This window comes from Leopardus geoffroyi, chromosome D3 (assembly GCF_018350155.1).
Source record: "Leopardus geoffroyi isolate Oge1 chromosome D3, O.geoffroyi_Oge1_pat1.0, whole genome shotgun sequence".
In the NCBI taxonomy this organism is placed as follows: Eukaryota; Metazoa; Chordata; class Mammalia; order Carnivora; family Felidae; genus Leopardus; species Leopardus geoffroyi.
The window spans coordinates 37,200,529-37,217,966 of record NC_059339.1 but is presented as its reverse complement, the minus strand read 5'-3'; the positions used below and the strand labels follow the sequence as shown (position 1 = coordinate 37,217,966).

The window sequence follows — 17,438 nt, the reverse complement described above, 5'->3', positions numbered from 1 at the left end:
TATTGGATTTGTATGTAAAGGAGGGAGATGTCAACAACATGTCCTAGGTTAGTTACTTTGCTAAATTAGATGGATGGTGGGTTTCACTTACTGAAATGTGGAATACTGAAAGAGGCCTAGAGTTGGGAACGAAGAATATGTGTTCAGGTTTGAACTTGTTGAGTGTGGTGTGCGACTGATAGAGTCAAGTAACTGTTGAGTAGGTAGTTGAAATTCAAAGGAGTATTCTATGTGTAAGTTATACATTTGGTAACTGGAGGAATGAGCACAGGATTGTGATTCCATAATTCATCAATGTTACAGGAGTAATATTGATTTCAAAAACATTTCTTTCCTGTGGAAAATATATGTTCTGCAGATTCTGTAGTCTGAGTCCAAGGATTTAGATCATCTTCACCCCAGTGTCTGTTAATTCTAACTCCTTCCATCTACTCTTTCATTACTGCTTACAGAGTTGGAGGGGAAAAAATCCAACTTCTAAAACTTTCATATTGAACTATATTTGTAAATTTTGTCTTAAAAATGAAAATCTTATCTGTGGCCTAAGTAAAAGACAATTTCCAAGTCATAACTGACTAATTTAAAATGTTTATTATTTTGGATCAGAGCTGCTAAGTTTATGTTTACCTTTGCATTTTCTGTTAAAGGGATAACTTATAAAGCAAATGAATAAACATACAGACACACACACACACACACACAAAATAACCAAAAAAAAAAAAAAATTGCCTCGCTGAGAAGTTCCTGTAAAGTGCATTTAGAAGGCTTTGTTTATGTGATACAACAATGTGAGCAGGGTCCAAGCCTCTTAGACTGATGATTTGACAGGCTATTTGCAAATCAATTTGATCTGCTCTTTAAACAAATCTCATTCAGGTAATGCCTGTTTAGCATAGTTCCCGGAAATGTATCTGTAGTGGATTTTCTGTTACATGATGTTGTTATTCTTAATTTTTTTTTATTTCTGCACATGTAATTTTCAATATCAGTTAACCCTCATTATGATGAATTTTAAACTTTTTAATTGACTTCTGAAAAAAAGGAAAGATTACTTACCTAATGTTCAGACTATGTAGAAAAGAGAATGAGTATCTATTGAATTCATGCTCTGTTCCAGATTCTTTGCCATCTATCATGAATAAATTGATACAACAATCATCATAGCCACTTAGTACATCTTGTTACCTCCATTTTGCCAACAAAACAGAAGCCTAGAGATATCTAAAAACTTTCCAAAGCTGTTTGCCTAGTAAATGGTGTCATTGGGATTTGAACCAGCATTTGAGTGATTGAAAAACCTTTTCCTACCCCACTAAGCCATTCTTATTCTATTATGGTTTTAGTTTAAGTATTCATATTTTATCATTGTTTGAAATTGGAAGTCCAGATATGGCTTATATTTAACTTTCTGGCAAGGAAAATTACCTTACTAAATATGCCAATTAACCTTACTCTCTCAGAAAATACTTTAAAATTTGACTTACTTAAAAAATATCATACAGACTTTTTATTAATTCCTATAGGCCTTTCCCACAATTACCCTGGAAAAAAGGATGGTGTTTTTTTTTAATTGAGGTATAGTCGACATATAACATTAGTTTCAGGTGTACAACATAATGATTCGATATCTGTATACATTGCAGAGTGATCACCACAATAAGTCTTGTTTATATCCATCACCATAGTTACAGAATTTTTTTTTCTTACAATGACAATGTTTAAGATCTACTGTCTTAGCAACTTTCAACTATGCAGTACAGTAGTATTAACTGTTATTGTCACCATACTGTACCTGACATCCTCGTGACTTACTTATTTTATAACTGGAAGTTTGTACCTTTTGCTCCCTTCACTCATTTCACCTACCTCTGTATCTGTGAGCGTGTGTGTGTGTGTGTGTGTTTTAAAGATTTCACATAGAAGTGGTATCATATGGTGTTTGTCTTTCTCTGATTTATTTCACCTAACTTGCCCTCAGGGTCCAAGATTGGTCTTAATATAGTGTTTACTATTTATTCACTGATATGCACAGGCCTATAGATATACATGCCATCTAATTAAATGGAGAATGTTCTGACCTTTCCTTGGTGATGTTATTTTACAGAAGGAGAACTCGAAGCAGAGTGGTTGCAAGATGTGGGTTTATCAACCTTGATCTCGGGTAATGAAGAGGAGGATGGCAAAGCCTTGCTCTCTACGCTGACTCGAACCCAAGCAGCTGCAGTGAAAAAGAGATACAATACTTACACTCAAACCATGAGAAAAAAGAACAAGCAATCTGTTAGGGATGTCAGAGACATCTTTGGAGTCAGCGAATCTCCTGTAAGTAATGAACTTGGCTCAAAAGTTTTGCTTTGATTTAGGGGTGATGGGAAGAACGTGAAAAAAAATATTAGAAAAAGTTGGCCATCCTCTTTTAGAGAAAACTAAAGCAGACAGAAGAGTGCAATTTTACAAATTTGAAACTTAAGCGATCATTCCTTCTCCCTCATATAGCAGTCTCCCTCAACACTTTTTTATTCCTTCTTGGTTGAGTTGGAGAATATCTTACTTGGTAATGGAGCAAATCTTTATAGATGGGATACACAGAGCCTTTACTTAAATCTAACACTGAATGGAAATTCTGTGGACAGGCAAAGGAGCCCCAGAGAAGTGGGCCCAAAGTATTCTAAGCAAGTTCGGGTAGTTAATTTTAAATGGAGGTTGGGGTGGGAGAGTGGGTAGGGTAGCCTTTATGTTCAAATTAAAATGGTAAAAAGTGAAAGATGCCAACATTAATTAAGTGGGCAAGAGAGTGATTCAAAAAACCATAAGGGAAGCATCACATGTTTTCTGAGAAATGGCTAGTTGAAATTCCAGCTTACCCTTAGCAATTCCATGGCCACAAATTTTACTTCTGATGGTGTTAGTCATGTTCTCCTATTGCTAGGACGGTTTTGCTGCTAGCTCTGCCTTACCACTCATTTATTTATTCACTCATTGCATCACTGAAATCAATAACTGCATTATTGATGCAACAAATACTTACCGGATACATTCTCTGTGCAAGATCCTATATTAGGCTCTATGCAAATAGGATTCTCAAATTTTGGGGATAATTAGTCTGTAGAAAAAAGAAACTGGATATTCTTCTGCAGTTACAGAGAGTTGCCTGGGGCAAGTTAGTTAATCACTCTGATTTACATTTCTTATCTGTTTAATTGTAATATCAATAATGACATAAACTAAAACTTCAAGGATATTTGGGTAGGAGGCTTGGTTGAAGGCACCCTCCACTTTGAGTTACTTTAGGTTATCTGTAAGTCCTGTCTTCTCTTAGATATATTCATCACACTGGGTAGTTGCCAGGGTAGCTCACATTTCCAGGTTAACCTTTGCGTTTGTGTTAATAATGTCCTAGAATAGCAGTGTCCTTGAGAACTTTCTAGTGATGGAAATAAATGATCTAATTCTGTGCTGTCCAATATGGGTAGCTAGTGTGTCCAATGTGTAGCTAGTCTAAGGAACTGAAATTTTAATTTTGTTTAATCTTAATTAATTTAAATCTAAATCATCACATATGGCTTGCAGCTAATGTACTGAGCAGTACAGTTCTAGAATCTTCTGTTGTACATAATTATATACCCAAGGCAGTGCATTTTGAGTTCTGTGCTGATTGAACTTTCAATCTAGCTGAAACCCCTACCTTTTTGGAAGTGAGATTTTCTGTAGCTGTAGTTGAGTCAAGGTAACACCCACAACTTGAAGCAAGGGCTTCAGCCATGTGAGTCCTGGCCAAGGTGCCTATGAAAGAAAAGGTTTACCCTGCTGGTTTAAATTCCCTGAGTCATTTCACATGTATGTGCCAGGTCGTCTTCAGAGAATCCTAAGAACTTGACCTGCATGCTTCCTTTCTTATTTCTATTTCCAACTACTTCAGGCTAAGATTTTTGCTCTTCCCTAGCAAATTGCAAAATAGTTAACTATCTATAGCTTCTCTGAATCCTGCAGGTACTGAAGAAAATGCATTCAGTGTGTCTTTAGGTTTCCAAAAACTTTGGACCCCTAGATGCATAGAAACAGTGGTCTTCCCACAGACCCTACAGGGAAGTATAAAGTGGGCACTTACTCATTGGGGCTTTAAGTACAAAAAGAAACGAAAGATCTGTTACTTCTCCATAACATGCGGGTGCAGGAAACCGGTGTTTAACTCCAGCAAAGGCAGAGAAAGGACCATATTTGTGGTAAATAAAGGGAATGCTCCCCCGGGGCTCTTCCCCCTGCCCACCTTCCTCTTCTCCCTTCTAGTCTTGCTGCTGAAGCCCCAGTTCTGAAGTGAATAGAGAATGGGTGTGCAACAGGGAGAGTGGTTGAAAAGAAATCCATATATTCTAGGGAGTAGAGGTCTTTGTGCTGTCCATAGAAGCGCAGCACCTGGAAGTCAGTGAAAGCCTGGCATTACAAAATTCAGATTGTTCTTCATAAAAAATACATAAATCTAGCGTTTTAAAAAAATATGGTAAGTTTACAGGTCTATCAGGCCTAATAAACATCTTCACAGACTTTCTTCCTAAAAAAAAATCAGCATCTGCTTCTGCAAGTAGACTTGGAAGTTTCTTAGAAAAGTACCTAAACTTTTAAAATTTCCTATCTGAATTTGACAGCATAAATACCAATTCATCCTTCCCTCCTTCTCTTGCCCAAAGTATCTGTCAGCCCTGGTCTGTCTCTCTCAATGTCTCCCCCTGCTTCACTTCCCCTGTCTCTATAGGCCTCTCTCTCTCCCTGTCTCCCCAACCCCCCCACCACATATCCTCTCCTACGCTGTTTCTTTCTTTGTCATCATTTACGTACATTAATAGAAAATCACCTAAAGTTTCCATTTCATTTTCTTAACGAAAATTTAACATCATAAGTGTCATAAGGTAATTTTGCATTAATCTTAGGCATGTGAATCTGACCCCGTGTACTTACCTAGTGAAGATATAAATTCAGTAATTTAAAAGATAGATATGTAGATTACACTCCTCTTTTCTTAATGTATTTTGCACACTGAATCCCATGCTCAGAATAATTTGCCTCCAGAATTTTGGAGTTACTCGTTCATTATCTTCTCTCGTGTACTGTTGGTCTATGGGAAGCACAGTATCTCCACCAATGAGGCATGAGTTCCTTTATATACAAATGTGGAAGTTTTTTGAACTTTATGTTTATTGTTGGAACCTTGCAATTTCACCAGTTTTACCTTTTGAAAACATTCATCCTAGTCACTGCTAAAAGAGCTCTTTCAATATGAGAGCTCATTCATTCTTCAGGTTCTGCATATTGCCTTCTAACATTTAAAACCAGTATTTATTCCCTTCCTTCTGTCACTTATCTCCTTCTGGAACTCCCGTTAGATGATTGTTGCATTTTTTGGATTGAACCTCAGTATCTCTTAAATGTTCTCTTGTTATTCCGGGCTTGGTTTGTGTGTATCTGTGGCTGTCCTTTCCACTTCATTTTTTTATATCCGTAACTTACTGTAATATAATACCATCGTATATTCATGGTGGTATCAATACTTCTGCCTTTCATTAATTAAAAAAAAATTAACAGCCGTACTGTTAATTTGCTGAGGCATCTCCTTTCCCCTGACTTCCTCTTTATTTTAGTGATCTGTTCTTGTTTCTTGGCTGCAATAGCCCTAAACCTTAAATTCCAAGGTGTCTTCTTTTCCTTGAATTACTGTTTTCTTCAGGGTCATCTGCTTACTTTTGGCATCATTACATTGTTCAGTTGATTTTGGATATTTGGGTGTTAATTCCTATTAATTCAGGGCTAGGTTGATTGATTGATTGATTGATTGATTGATGAGTATAGGTAATGACTGTATATTTCCTATGCAGTTACGTAGACTTATTTTCTCCCTAAAACTCTCCTAGTGGATAGCAGTCTGGACCTGTGTGAGTGGTGAAATGTGTCAGTCAGCTGTCACACTTCACTTTAAAGACACACAAATGTAGTATCAATGCAAAAGTAATGATAGTTTTAAAGAATTACAATTTTTGGGGCGCCTGGGTGGCGCAGTCGGTTAAGCATCCGACTTCAGCCAGGTCACGATCTCGCGGTCCGTGAGTTCGAGCCCCGCGTCGGGCTCTGGGCTGACGGCTCAGAGCCTGGAGCCTGTTTCTGATTCTGTGTCTCCCTCTCTCTCTGCCCCTTCCCCGTTCATGCTCTGTCTCTCTATGTCCCAAAAATAAATAAACGTTGAAAAAAAAATTTTTTAAAAATAAATAAATAAAAATAAAAAAAAAAGAATTACAATTTTTTTTTTTTTTTTTGCTTTTCAGGCAAGCTTAACTTGCCTTTTTATACTCCTGTCTGTGTTCTTTCAGAAGGCCCCAATGAGGGGCAATTTAACTTTCTGTCCAGGACCACTATACCAGGACACCCCCCCCCCCCCCCCCCGCCAAGGCAAGTGGTCATGTTGTCAACAAGAGGACGCTTGTTGGGTTTTATCCTGGAATCGCATTTAGCTGCTGCCTGCTGTTCAGTGTTAAAGGGAGGGAAGCTCTCCTGGCTGCTTTTTTCAGAAAAACATTCTTGGGTCATTTTGGCCATTGTCCTCTGAATTGGGGATGCCTACTGCTCTCTTTATTCTCAATGTTGATTATGTGTTTTTTTTCTAGATGAGCGTTTATCTTCTATATGTTTTTCTCTTGTAACTTTTTTCAGGCCGAGGTTTCCCTCTACCCTTATCAAGCCATTCTTGCTTGCTTTTTATCTTCCAGGAACATCCAACAATTTCTGTTCTGCTAATGGAAATGTTTAGTGGTTTCTAGATCTCCTCTTTGAAAAAGGTATCTCTTTTGACACTTTGAGTGATTTGTGGGGGGAAGAGAAAGCAGTATGTTCATTTTGCTATCTTGACCCAGTTCTGTGCTGATTCTTCAGTAATATTTGTTCCTTCCAAAAAATGTGTTTTTCCTTATTATAAAAATAGTACATAATCTTTACTGGAAACTTAGGAAATATGAACAAGCAAGGTGAAAAATGACTATTTCTATGGGCCCAAATAAAATTTTATGATTTAATTAAATATCTAATAAATAAAGTTTTCAGTGGAATTCTAACCGTAAAGGAATAAAATATTTAACCCCTGTGTTAGTAGAGCTATTATGCACTAAATCACAAATACTAAATCAGCCTCTGGATGTATGTGACAGGATCTGCAGTACTGTTCATCATGAGCAGAATTCTGGGACCCAAATACATTTGTTTCTAATATTTAGAAGATGTGAATCAAATGTTCCTTTCAGTAACACATTTAATTGAGTAACATAGTCAACCTAATTTATTTCCAATTTCATAATTGATAAACAACTAGTCAGAGGTGGGACTGACATAATTGTGTAAATATAGTCATGCACCCTGTTTTTAAAAACTTGATGATATCACCTGTATATACATTTTACTACATGTAACAGAAAACCCAAGAAATCATGAGTTGTACAAATACAGGTTTATTTTTCTCTCTTTAAGAAGAAGGTAAGGTAGGTGTTCCTTTGCAGTAGCATGGATCCATCTTCCTCCTGTCTTTCTATTTTGTCATTCATATGCAACCTTCATCCTTTTGCTTACAAGTTGGCCGGGCTACTTCTAGCACTATATCCATGGTCCTGGAACTTGTACCATCTTACTCTGTCTCCCCGACCTTAGTGTCCTGGAAATCTTACTCTGTAGAATTCCAATTACCTTTCATTGCCCAGAAATGTTTTATGATCATCCTTAGCTTCAAAAGAGCCTAAGAAATTGACCTTTTTTAGTTGGACACAAAAGTCCCTGAAAAAGAAAAAAAAAAATCAGGATCCTGTTAAGGAAGGCAGGTGACTGGATTTGGAGTAAACAGCTGACAATATACTCCACAGAGACCAGAGTGTCTGTCATTGTGCTCCGAATGTAGTGGGCTCTCAGTGTTGGCTGATGGATGGCTACATGCGGTGATCAGTGCACAGCAGGCAAATCTATGGATGTCCCCACACGTCTGTGTGAATGGACACATGTCATGCAGAGCTCATGACTGAATGCACAATGACACTGGGGAGAAGATACCTGAATAAAAATGCACTTTCATTTTTCTCAATAGCCAGATGATTTTTGTTGTATCCCAGCTCCTCTTTTGGAAATGATCCTGGATGAAGAAGTGATATCAGCAATTCCCTGCAGAAATGGTCAACTGGTAAGATAAAGCAAGGGGACTTGAAAGTAAGGAGGTTAGAAAAAGTAATTGTTTCAAGGCAGTCGGGAGAACTTGAGCAAAATGCCTACTTGCCTTGTCACAAAGAAGGAAACAAAGACTCTTAAATTCAGGAATGAATAATTAAATAGTTAAATCCACAAATAACTCCGTAGCCTGTCTGCACCTCGAGTAACAAAACCACAGCTGCAGTTCCAGCCCCAGCCAGAAGTCAAAATGTCAGCGGGGTCATCAGCTAAACTTTGGTTCTTTTTGCTGAACATGTAGTGGAAGACCTTCTGCTACTCTCCATGTATCTGTCAATATTAATTTAGTTCTCTACATATGAAATACTTGACGTTTCAGTTATTTTCTACAGGTAGATATTTTGTTGGGGGACAGCACCGTAGCATCTTCAATGTGTAACAGGAGGTGGGGAAAGTGCACTATCTAGCACAGGAGGTAAACACCTTTCATTGGAGCCCACCTTGTCTATCTTAGTACAAAGTTTCAAAAAGGGCTAACCTGAGCTCATCACTGCCAATGAAGTGATCTCAGTGGAAGGCCTCTGTGTGTGTGTGTGTGTGTGTGTGTGTGTGTGTGTGAGAGATGAGTGCCATGCCATCATCTGTACCATTTGGCCTAAGGCCTAGGTCCTCTTACTGAAGTGAGGTGCCCAGAGTAGGAGACGTAGAAAGACATGGAGTTATTGACATCTGCCTCCACTTGGACTCATGGCAGCAGAAATTTATGGTGAGAGACTTTCCTCTGGTATGACTCATGTTTCCTTCTCTTTAGCTCTACTTTTTTTTTTTCTTTCCTAGTAGAGGAAGAGAGATTCTTTTGCTGTTTTAAGAATGACCCTTGTACCATTTTTGACCTGATGAATAATGACGCTGATGATGATCTTTAGTTTCTGTACAGTTTATTTTCATTTTATACATACTTTATGTAGGACATTCTGTCTGGATCTCGAAAAATCGTCCTAATACAGGCTAGCCCTTTGTCGCTTGCAAATGCTGCTTAAGGGTTTGGATGTGGCCTGATGTTCTGGCTGCTCCTCTGTTGCCTGAGGGTAGGTCAAGTTCTGGAGGAGGAATGTGGTTAGCTGGAGCTGGGAGCAATCCCATTTTGTAGATTTTGTCTCTAATTGTTTTTCCCTCCAGTTTCATTATATTTCTCATAGAAGTGTTAACTCCGTTTAGTCAGAAGTCTTTACTTTTTCTGTTGAGCTGGCAGCAAGTGTCCTCAGGTTTTAGATTGTTCCTGAATTACAGGGAGTCTTACATACCTTACTTCCAACCAGGACACTTGATCTGAGTTGTGATTCCTCTCTGTCTGCCCCTGACTCCTCAGACCACCAGAGGAGGGGCATGTAGAATAGACACTAGTGTTTTCAAATGATGGATTTCTGTGAGGTTTCACCCTAGCCGACTCTATCTTCTCTTTTAATCGCCTCTTCTTTACCCTGTAGGTAAGGGAGGGATTCCCACCCTAGGGTTATAGGGGTGGCTTGACACCTGACAATGGACAGAGAAGGTCAACAGCAATTTATTATCACATGTTCTCACAGTTTGGGTTAGGAGGACACCAGACACCACACAGAGCTACATGTGGGGTGCACTTGGGAACAGAGTGAATAACCAAGGGTTGTAGCAAGCAGGCTGTATAGTATCAAGAGAGCACGGCTCCCCTTGGTTCCCATGGGAGGATGTGATTGGCTTGTTTGAATAATTCCACAGGCTGATGGGGAACTGAAAGCCACTACTGAAGGATAAGCAGGAATTGTGTCTGGCCTCCTGGATAAGGAGCATTGTTCTGCTAGGGCACCTTATATAAGAGAGCAGAGTGGGACGGAGGCTTGTAGTTAGACCATTTATGGCCCTTCTGCTTTTACCAGATGTCAAGGCAGCACGTAAGAGAGGCTTATTTGAAGTCTTACTTGCCACACTTAACACACCATCCTAACCATGGACTTCCGTGATTGTCTGGGCTTATTTTGTTTCTTTTCCCTTTTTTCACTATTTTTTTTTTTTATTTCAATTCCTGGAAGGTCTTACAACCTTTTAAAGGTGAATCAAGGGGCAACTGTGGTGCTGAACAATCGAAGAAATCTAGCAGTAAGATGGAAGAGGACATTAAAGTTTTATTCCAGGCCCTGCTCTGAACTACTGAGCAGTTTATAGAATGAGAAAGGGAGTACCATTCTTTCTCCCAGGAGGATGGTGAGGGCTAACATAGCAGAATGACTACAGAGAACAGTAAAAATATTAATTTGCATAATCATACATATTACAAAATGTTACAGCTTCTTAGCAGATTGTACCTTTTATCCTTTGAGCGAATCTGGCAAGAAATCTCTCCGGATACTAAATTTTCATACCTAAAAACTTAAATCCTACATTGAGGAGGGCACCTGTTGGAATGGGCACTGGGTGTTATATGGAAACCAATTTGACAATAAGTTATATTCACTATAAAATAAATAAACAAACAAACATACATTAAAAAGGAATTAAAAAAAAATAAAAACTTAAATCCTAAATTGGTGAGTATCAAAGTGCTAGGCCCTAAATTAATTTTTCAGAAATTTTTAAATATTGTTTGCTTTTTCATATAGTGCTAATGTTGAGAAGTTTGATTTCTCTCTACATCTTATTTTGTATCCTTTCATTTTTGCATTTCTGGAAGCTTTTTGCATTTATCTTTTTTCTGATGTTTTGTTTTTATTTTGGAGAGAGAGCATGTACATGTATGCGCACAAGCGGGGGAGGGGCAGAGAAGAAGGGGGACAGAGGATCTGTGCGGACCGCAGAGAACACTTTGCGGGGCTCAGACTCATGAATCCTGAGATCATGACCTGTCAACTGATTGAGCCACCCAGGAGACCTGAACTGCCATAAGGATATGAAATCCTTTTTTTTTTTTTTTTTTTTAATCATGATCAGCACTCAGCTTTTTGTTTCTGAAAAACATTACTTTTCTTTCAGTTATGACCATTCTCTTCCCAGAATTTCTTTAATTATTTCATCATTTCCATTTTCTCTGTTCTTCCTTTTATTGCCTCTATATTAAACTTCTATATTTCTTAAATTGTCTGTTATATTTCCTTGTCTTTTTTTTCTGTTTGTTCTGTATGCTAGTAGATTTTGTCTATGTCATTTTGTAAATCCCTGATTCTCCTTTTAGCCATGGTGGTTATAATTTAGCCTCTATTGATTTTTTAATTCAGTAGTCATACTGCTAATTGACAAGAACTCCTTCTTTTTCACTCACTTCCCTTTATTTTTATAGTTACTCCTGACTTATGGTTGCAATATTTTCTCAAATATTTCTGAAATTACTTCATTTTAAGCCTTTTCCCTTTTCTCAATTCTTTTTCACAGAATGTGTATCACTGTACCTTTTTAGAATGTTTTTTTTTTTTTTCTCCACGAGTGACTTTTTCCTAACATTGATTTTCTCCGGTGCCTGATGGTTCTTAGTGATTGATTTATATTTATTAATGGACTAGATTGACTAATTAATTACTTAGGATATGTCATTGCTGTATGATTTCTCTGCCATGATATAGATATTTTCCCAAAGGACTCTTTATCGAATAAGAAGGTTGATTTCGGGTACTGTGTAAGTGAGTAAGGTATGTGAACGTTGTGTGAATGGAAGTTAGTTTCACTGTATATATGGGTGAGTATGCATGCTCATGTGTGCACGCGCGCGCGCACACACACACACACACACACATGCAAGCATACACCAAAGGGAGAAGTGGTAAATGATTTCATTTCTTGCTACCCAAGACAAAACTGATGTTTTCCCATTATTCTCCCTTCCATGTCTTTCATGGCGGCCCAGAGTAACCTGATACTGAGGTCTGTTTTAGTTCTGATCTCGGACTACTACCCATGGCAGGTGGTTCACTGGACCCAGAGTGCTTTTAGCTGCTGCCTGCTGTTCAGTGTAAAGGGAGCTTTTGGGAGGTCTGTCTGGCCTCTCCATTGACAAAACATTTTACGATAAATTATTGCAGCTGTTCCGCTAGGGCCCCATCCTACCCTTTCTAATTTTCACACTGAGGTTACTTGATTGTCTGTTTGCTTTTTGTAGATTTATCTTTTCCTTGCCAGCAGTGTTGTTTTATGCTGTTCTTAGGCTAAAATCTGTGCAATTATGAAATACGTTATTTATGTTTTATTCCCCAGGAATTTCTAACAATTTCTCACCTGTTATTAGTACACCTTGTTGGTTTCCAGTGCCATTTGGAGCTGGTCTTACAATCCCGTTCTCTAATTTTGAGTGATTGGGAGTGGTGTGCCCTCAGTCCTCTGTCCTGACCTGGCTACTTGTATTGCCTCATTAGCATTGTTTTCACTTCAAAAGAGATGTATGTTTTTCTTATGAATATAATGCATACACTTTGGGGGAAAATTAGAAAATATGGAAAAGCAAGATGAAAAATAACAGTTTCTGAAGTTTCATGTAGAAGTTTATGATTTCACTATTATCCAGTGTGTTTAATTTGGCACAATGTTGCTTCAATCATAGAATAGAATAATTGCATCTTATTTGGGGGAATGCCATTATATCACAAGTGCTGCTAAAAATCTTAGAGCATATGCACAAAGCCTATAATGCCATCGATCACAATTGGAATAGTCTCCAAATATACTTGCTGCATAATGAAAATCAGAGCTTTTACAATATTCAGTGAATGGGAATGAAATGTTTGGTTCAGTCACGTGTATTTGTGAGACCATCAATCTACTGTATTTCCAGTTTCTTAATTGAAAAAAAAACTGACTACTTTTGCTGATTTGTAAGTCATTACCAAAAGTCATAAAGTCTGATTTTAAAGTAGCATAGTTTTATCAGTAAGCTGCATGACTTAGACAATTAGAGATTATTGTCCTTATAAAATAAGAAGTCTGAGGCTGGTGTGGCTGGTATCCCTAGCCTGAATCTACTGACTTTTTCATCTTTCCATTCTGCTCCACGCAGCATGTGGGCTTATATTTAATGCTTATAGGCTTATATTTAATGCCTGGGCATCACAGGCATCATGTCCATGTTCTGGAAGAAGCATCAGCCAGCAGATTCTATCCACTTAAACAAGAAGATACTAGCCTTCCTGGATGCTCTACCAAGTAGGATTTTACTTGTATCTCATTGGTCATAACCATCACATGATCACACTTTAGTCTTTTTAGTTTAGATGTAGCATCTTGGAACAGATCATGATATTCGTAAGTTAAGAAGGAAATAAAAGTGGATTTTGGCAGGTAATTAATTAACAGTGTCTGCTCTTGAGACCAACTTCTGCTATAGTACACAGTATTTATGAGGATCAGTATAATTGTGGATGAATTGGCAAATGCCCTTGACATTGCACAGGTCAGTCATTAACTCTGTATATCACCACATGGCTATCCATTTATAGAGTTTGTGTAATGAATAATTGAATAAACAGTCATGTTGGGACAGATATGCCTGAATAAAAATGGCTTTTGTTTCTCTTATTAGCCAGATGATACCTGTGACAATCATACTGCTCAGTTGGATGGTCCCCAGGAGGAAAAAGAGCTGCCAGGAGTTATGAAAACAAGTGATTCCTTGGTAAGTTATAGCAGGAAAGTTGGGAGTAGGGATGAATGAAGAGGCCATTTTTTTTCCCTAAGACAATCAGGCAAAACTTCAAAACAGTGCACCATAATTAAGATGACTGGACAGCCACAGCTGTCAACATACCTATCTACCTTTAATCAATTTATAGGAAAACATTCATCAGTAAACAAACCCAAGTTTAATAGTTAAGCTCACAAATAATTGCATGCTCTATAAAAACAGATAAATAAATACCCAGAAAACCAATGACGGTAGGCCGTTTCTGGGGCAGATTTAGTTTCTTTGTTTTTTCTTTTATTTAAAAAAAATTCTCATAAGTGCTAGTTCCATCGAGTCATAGGTCCATCTGTTGGAGGAGAAGCAGGTGTCCTCAGGTTTTCTATTGTTTTCCCAGTGCAGGGTGAATACCAGGCACCTTTCTTCTGACCATACATGTAACCCCAGGTATCCAGTGCCTTTTTCCCTTCTCCCTCTCCCTACTTTTACCCATCCCCACTTCTTCTCCCAGCTGACCCAGAGGAGGGAAAAGTCAGGCAAGCCTCACAAGAAGGGTCAAGCTTATATCCATTTACAACCAGGAAAATTTACTTTATTCACGGTTCAGCCCAGAGCCTTTTCTCACATGTTTCTATGTACACTCCTTCAAGCAGTCTTTTCTCTCCTTTGGTGGAGGTTGTGTAGTGTTTTCTTTTTTGTTTTTCCATGCTCATGTTCCCTGTCCTGGCTTCCTCCCAGATTAGCAAAAGGCAGAATGGGGAATCCCAATAGGTTCCCTTCTCCCTGCTGAGATGGTGCAGGGGAGTCTTTGTTTGAATGTGCATGTATTGAGCTCACCTGTGGTTACTCACACCTTTGGTTGTCCTCTCTCCTAATTTGGACATGATGGTAGTTGTCTTTTTCAAAATTTTCTCCATTTGCTTTCTTCATTAGTGCAGTTTTGATGGAGAGGGAGTTGGACTGTAGAAAGGAATTTGTGTTATTCCTGGAACATCTCTGTCCAATCACCCCTCATATGAATGTTGCTGGGAATCTTTTTTCCTATTTTTTAGTTATGTTTTGTTCACTCTATCAGGTTTTAGGAAAGAGAGTTTGGATCATCTGACTTAACTTTCCCATTTAATCCCAGAATATAACCCCGGTTGTTTGCAGAAAGAACACAAGGTTTCTTTTGATATTAAAAATTATCCCAAAAGAAAAAAAAAAAGAAAAAAAAATTATCCCCAGTCTGCTCCCTGCTGGTATTTGACCTTTGATTCCCTTAACTTAACTACACAAATCCTTTACTTTTGAAAACAAATCAACTTTCTCTTTCAAGAACATACCCCGAGCTTTCCATTGGTAAAGGTTTGTTTGGTCTTTTCTCACCTTTTAACATGGGAAAAAGATTTGAACAGATGCTTCACCAAAGAAAATATGGGGATGGCAAATTAACCTCATGAAAGGTGCTCAGTATCACTGGTGATTATGGAAATGCAAATACAGCCACAGGGAGGTGTCTCTACATAACCTGCTGAATGCAGGACTGACCCTCTCATCTGCTGCTGCCCTGCTGGTGGTAGTGTAAGATGGTCCATCCACTTTGGAAAATAATTTGGCAACTTCTTTTTTTTTTAAATATAAAAAAAAACTTATTTTAATGTTTATTCATTTTTGAGAGAGAGAGAGCACGCGTGCGTGCGCGAGCACGAGCGGGGGAGGAGCAGAGAGAGAGAGGGAGGCACAGAATCCAAAGCAGGCTCCAGGCTCTGAGCTGTCAGCACAGAGCCCCACGCGGGGCTCAAACCCATGAACTGGGAGATCATGACCTGAGCTGAAGTCAGAAGCTTAACTGACTGAGCCTCCAGGCACCCCTGGCAACCTTCAACTGTTACGCATATACCTACTTCAAACCCAGCCATTTTACTCATACATAATATATATTACCACAAAGACTTACTTACAAATGTTTCTCACGTAATAGACCCAAACAGGGAACGACCATTTTTACCTACAGGTGGATGAACAAATTCTCGTATATCCATACAATGGAATGTTACTCAGCAATAAAAAGCAATGAACTATTAGTATGTACAACATGGATGGATCTCAGAATAATTATGCCATGTGAAAAAAGCCAGACCAAAAAGATTCAACTTCTGTAAATCATGGAAAATGCAAACTAACCTATAGTGAGGGAAAGGAGATTGTGATTGCCTGGAGACCTGGGGATGGGTGAGGAAAGGAGGGAAGGAAGGTTTGACAGGGGTATAAGAAAGTTTTTGGTGTGCTCCTTTTGTTCACTGTATTGACTATGGTGATGGTTTCACTGGTCTAAATATTTCTCAAAACGACATCAAAATGCATGCTTTTACTCTTTAAATATTGGCAGTTAATTGTAGGTTATACCTAAATAAACCTTTAAAACAGAGTTCATATAATATATTATGATTTCATTAATATCCAAAGTGTTTATTTTGCAACAAGCTACATTAAGTAAAGAAATAGTCTTTTTATGTATTATATGTGGTGGACCCTTGACTCTGAACTGCAAATGCCACTGAATTTGGGCATTGACAAAAGTCTTACAACTCAGTCTTCCATCAACAAACCTACTCTACAAACCACTCCTTATATAGATAAAATGTGCAGTCCACATAAATGAATTAGTCATTTGAGGTGTTAGTCTAGTTGAAAAGCAAAGCAGTTCATCTAGTATATTTCCAATGTCTTAAGTGAGTAAAATCAAATGGCTACACTTGGTATTGATTCATAATTTACTGCAAAATACAATCATCATACCATCTGTTTAAAAATGTCAGTTACATCTGCGTTTGCTTCATGGAAAAGAAAATCTAAAGAACTTTGATTTAAACAAGTGGGAGTTTGTTTTAGTCACAAAACAAGGAACCAGTGGTGGGTAGGCCAAGGTTGGTACCACTGTGTACAACGCAATGCCAGTGTTAGCATGAACTTTTAACTTTTTCCTTTTATGCTGCCACTGTAGTGTACGGATTTAATCCAGCAGACTCTGAATACCATGTTGATGTTCCTGATTGGAATATGTGTAAAATGAGTGACCCTTATTAGCAGAAGACCTTAGCTGTCAGGGAAAACCTTTATGGCAGAATTCCTCTTATTGCTCATTGAATATTGCACTCTTATATTATTGTTTTTCTTTTCTTTTCTTATTTTGGTTACCTGAATCTCATTCCTTTATGTATAAGTGGTTTCGTTTGTTTGTTTGTTCACCGTGCAAATTTTTTCAACTTCGGCATTTTTAAAAAAAAATTTTTTTTAAAAACGTTTAGTTTAGGGGCGCCTGGGTGGCACAGTCGGTTAAGCGTCCGACTTCAGCCAGGTCACGATCTCGCGGTCCGGGAGTTCGAGCCCCGCGTCGGGCTCTGGGCTGATGGCTCAGAGCCTGGAGCCTGTTTCCCATTCTGTGTCTCCCCCTCTCTCTGCCCCTCCCCCGTTCATGCTCTGTCTCTCTCTGTCCCAAAAATAAATAAACGTTGAAAAAAAAAAAAAAATTTAAAAAAAAAACGTTTAGTTTATTTTTTTGAGACAGAGACAGAGCATGAACGGGGGAGGAGCAGAGAGAGAGAGAGAGAGAGAGAGAGAGAGAGGGAGACACAGAATC

General features: G+C 38.3%; 1 protein-coding gene across 9 annotated transcripts in view; it reads left to right on the top strand.

Moving 5' to 3' along the window:
• Positions 1–17,438, top strand: part of ARHGAP28 (Rho GTPase activating protein 28) — a 228,510-nt gene that overhangs the window by 147,959 nt on the left and 63,113 nt on the right. For 7 of the 9 annotated variants that reach the window (XM_045458487.1, XM_045458480.1, XM_045458482.1 and 4 more), the window contains exons 3-5: positions 2,105–2,322; positions 8,108–8,200; positions 13,718–13,810. In XM_045458487.1, the coding sequence (XP_045314443.1) occupies positions 2,105–2,322; positions 8,108–8,200; positions 13,718–13,810 (404 nt within the window). The remainder of the gene's footprint in view (positions 1–2,104; positions 2,323–8,107; positions 8,201–13,717; positions 13,811–17,438) is intronic. The other 2 variants (XM_045458484.1, XM_045458483.1) reach the window with 1 other exon arrangement.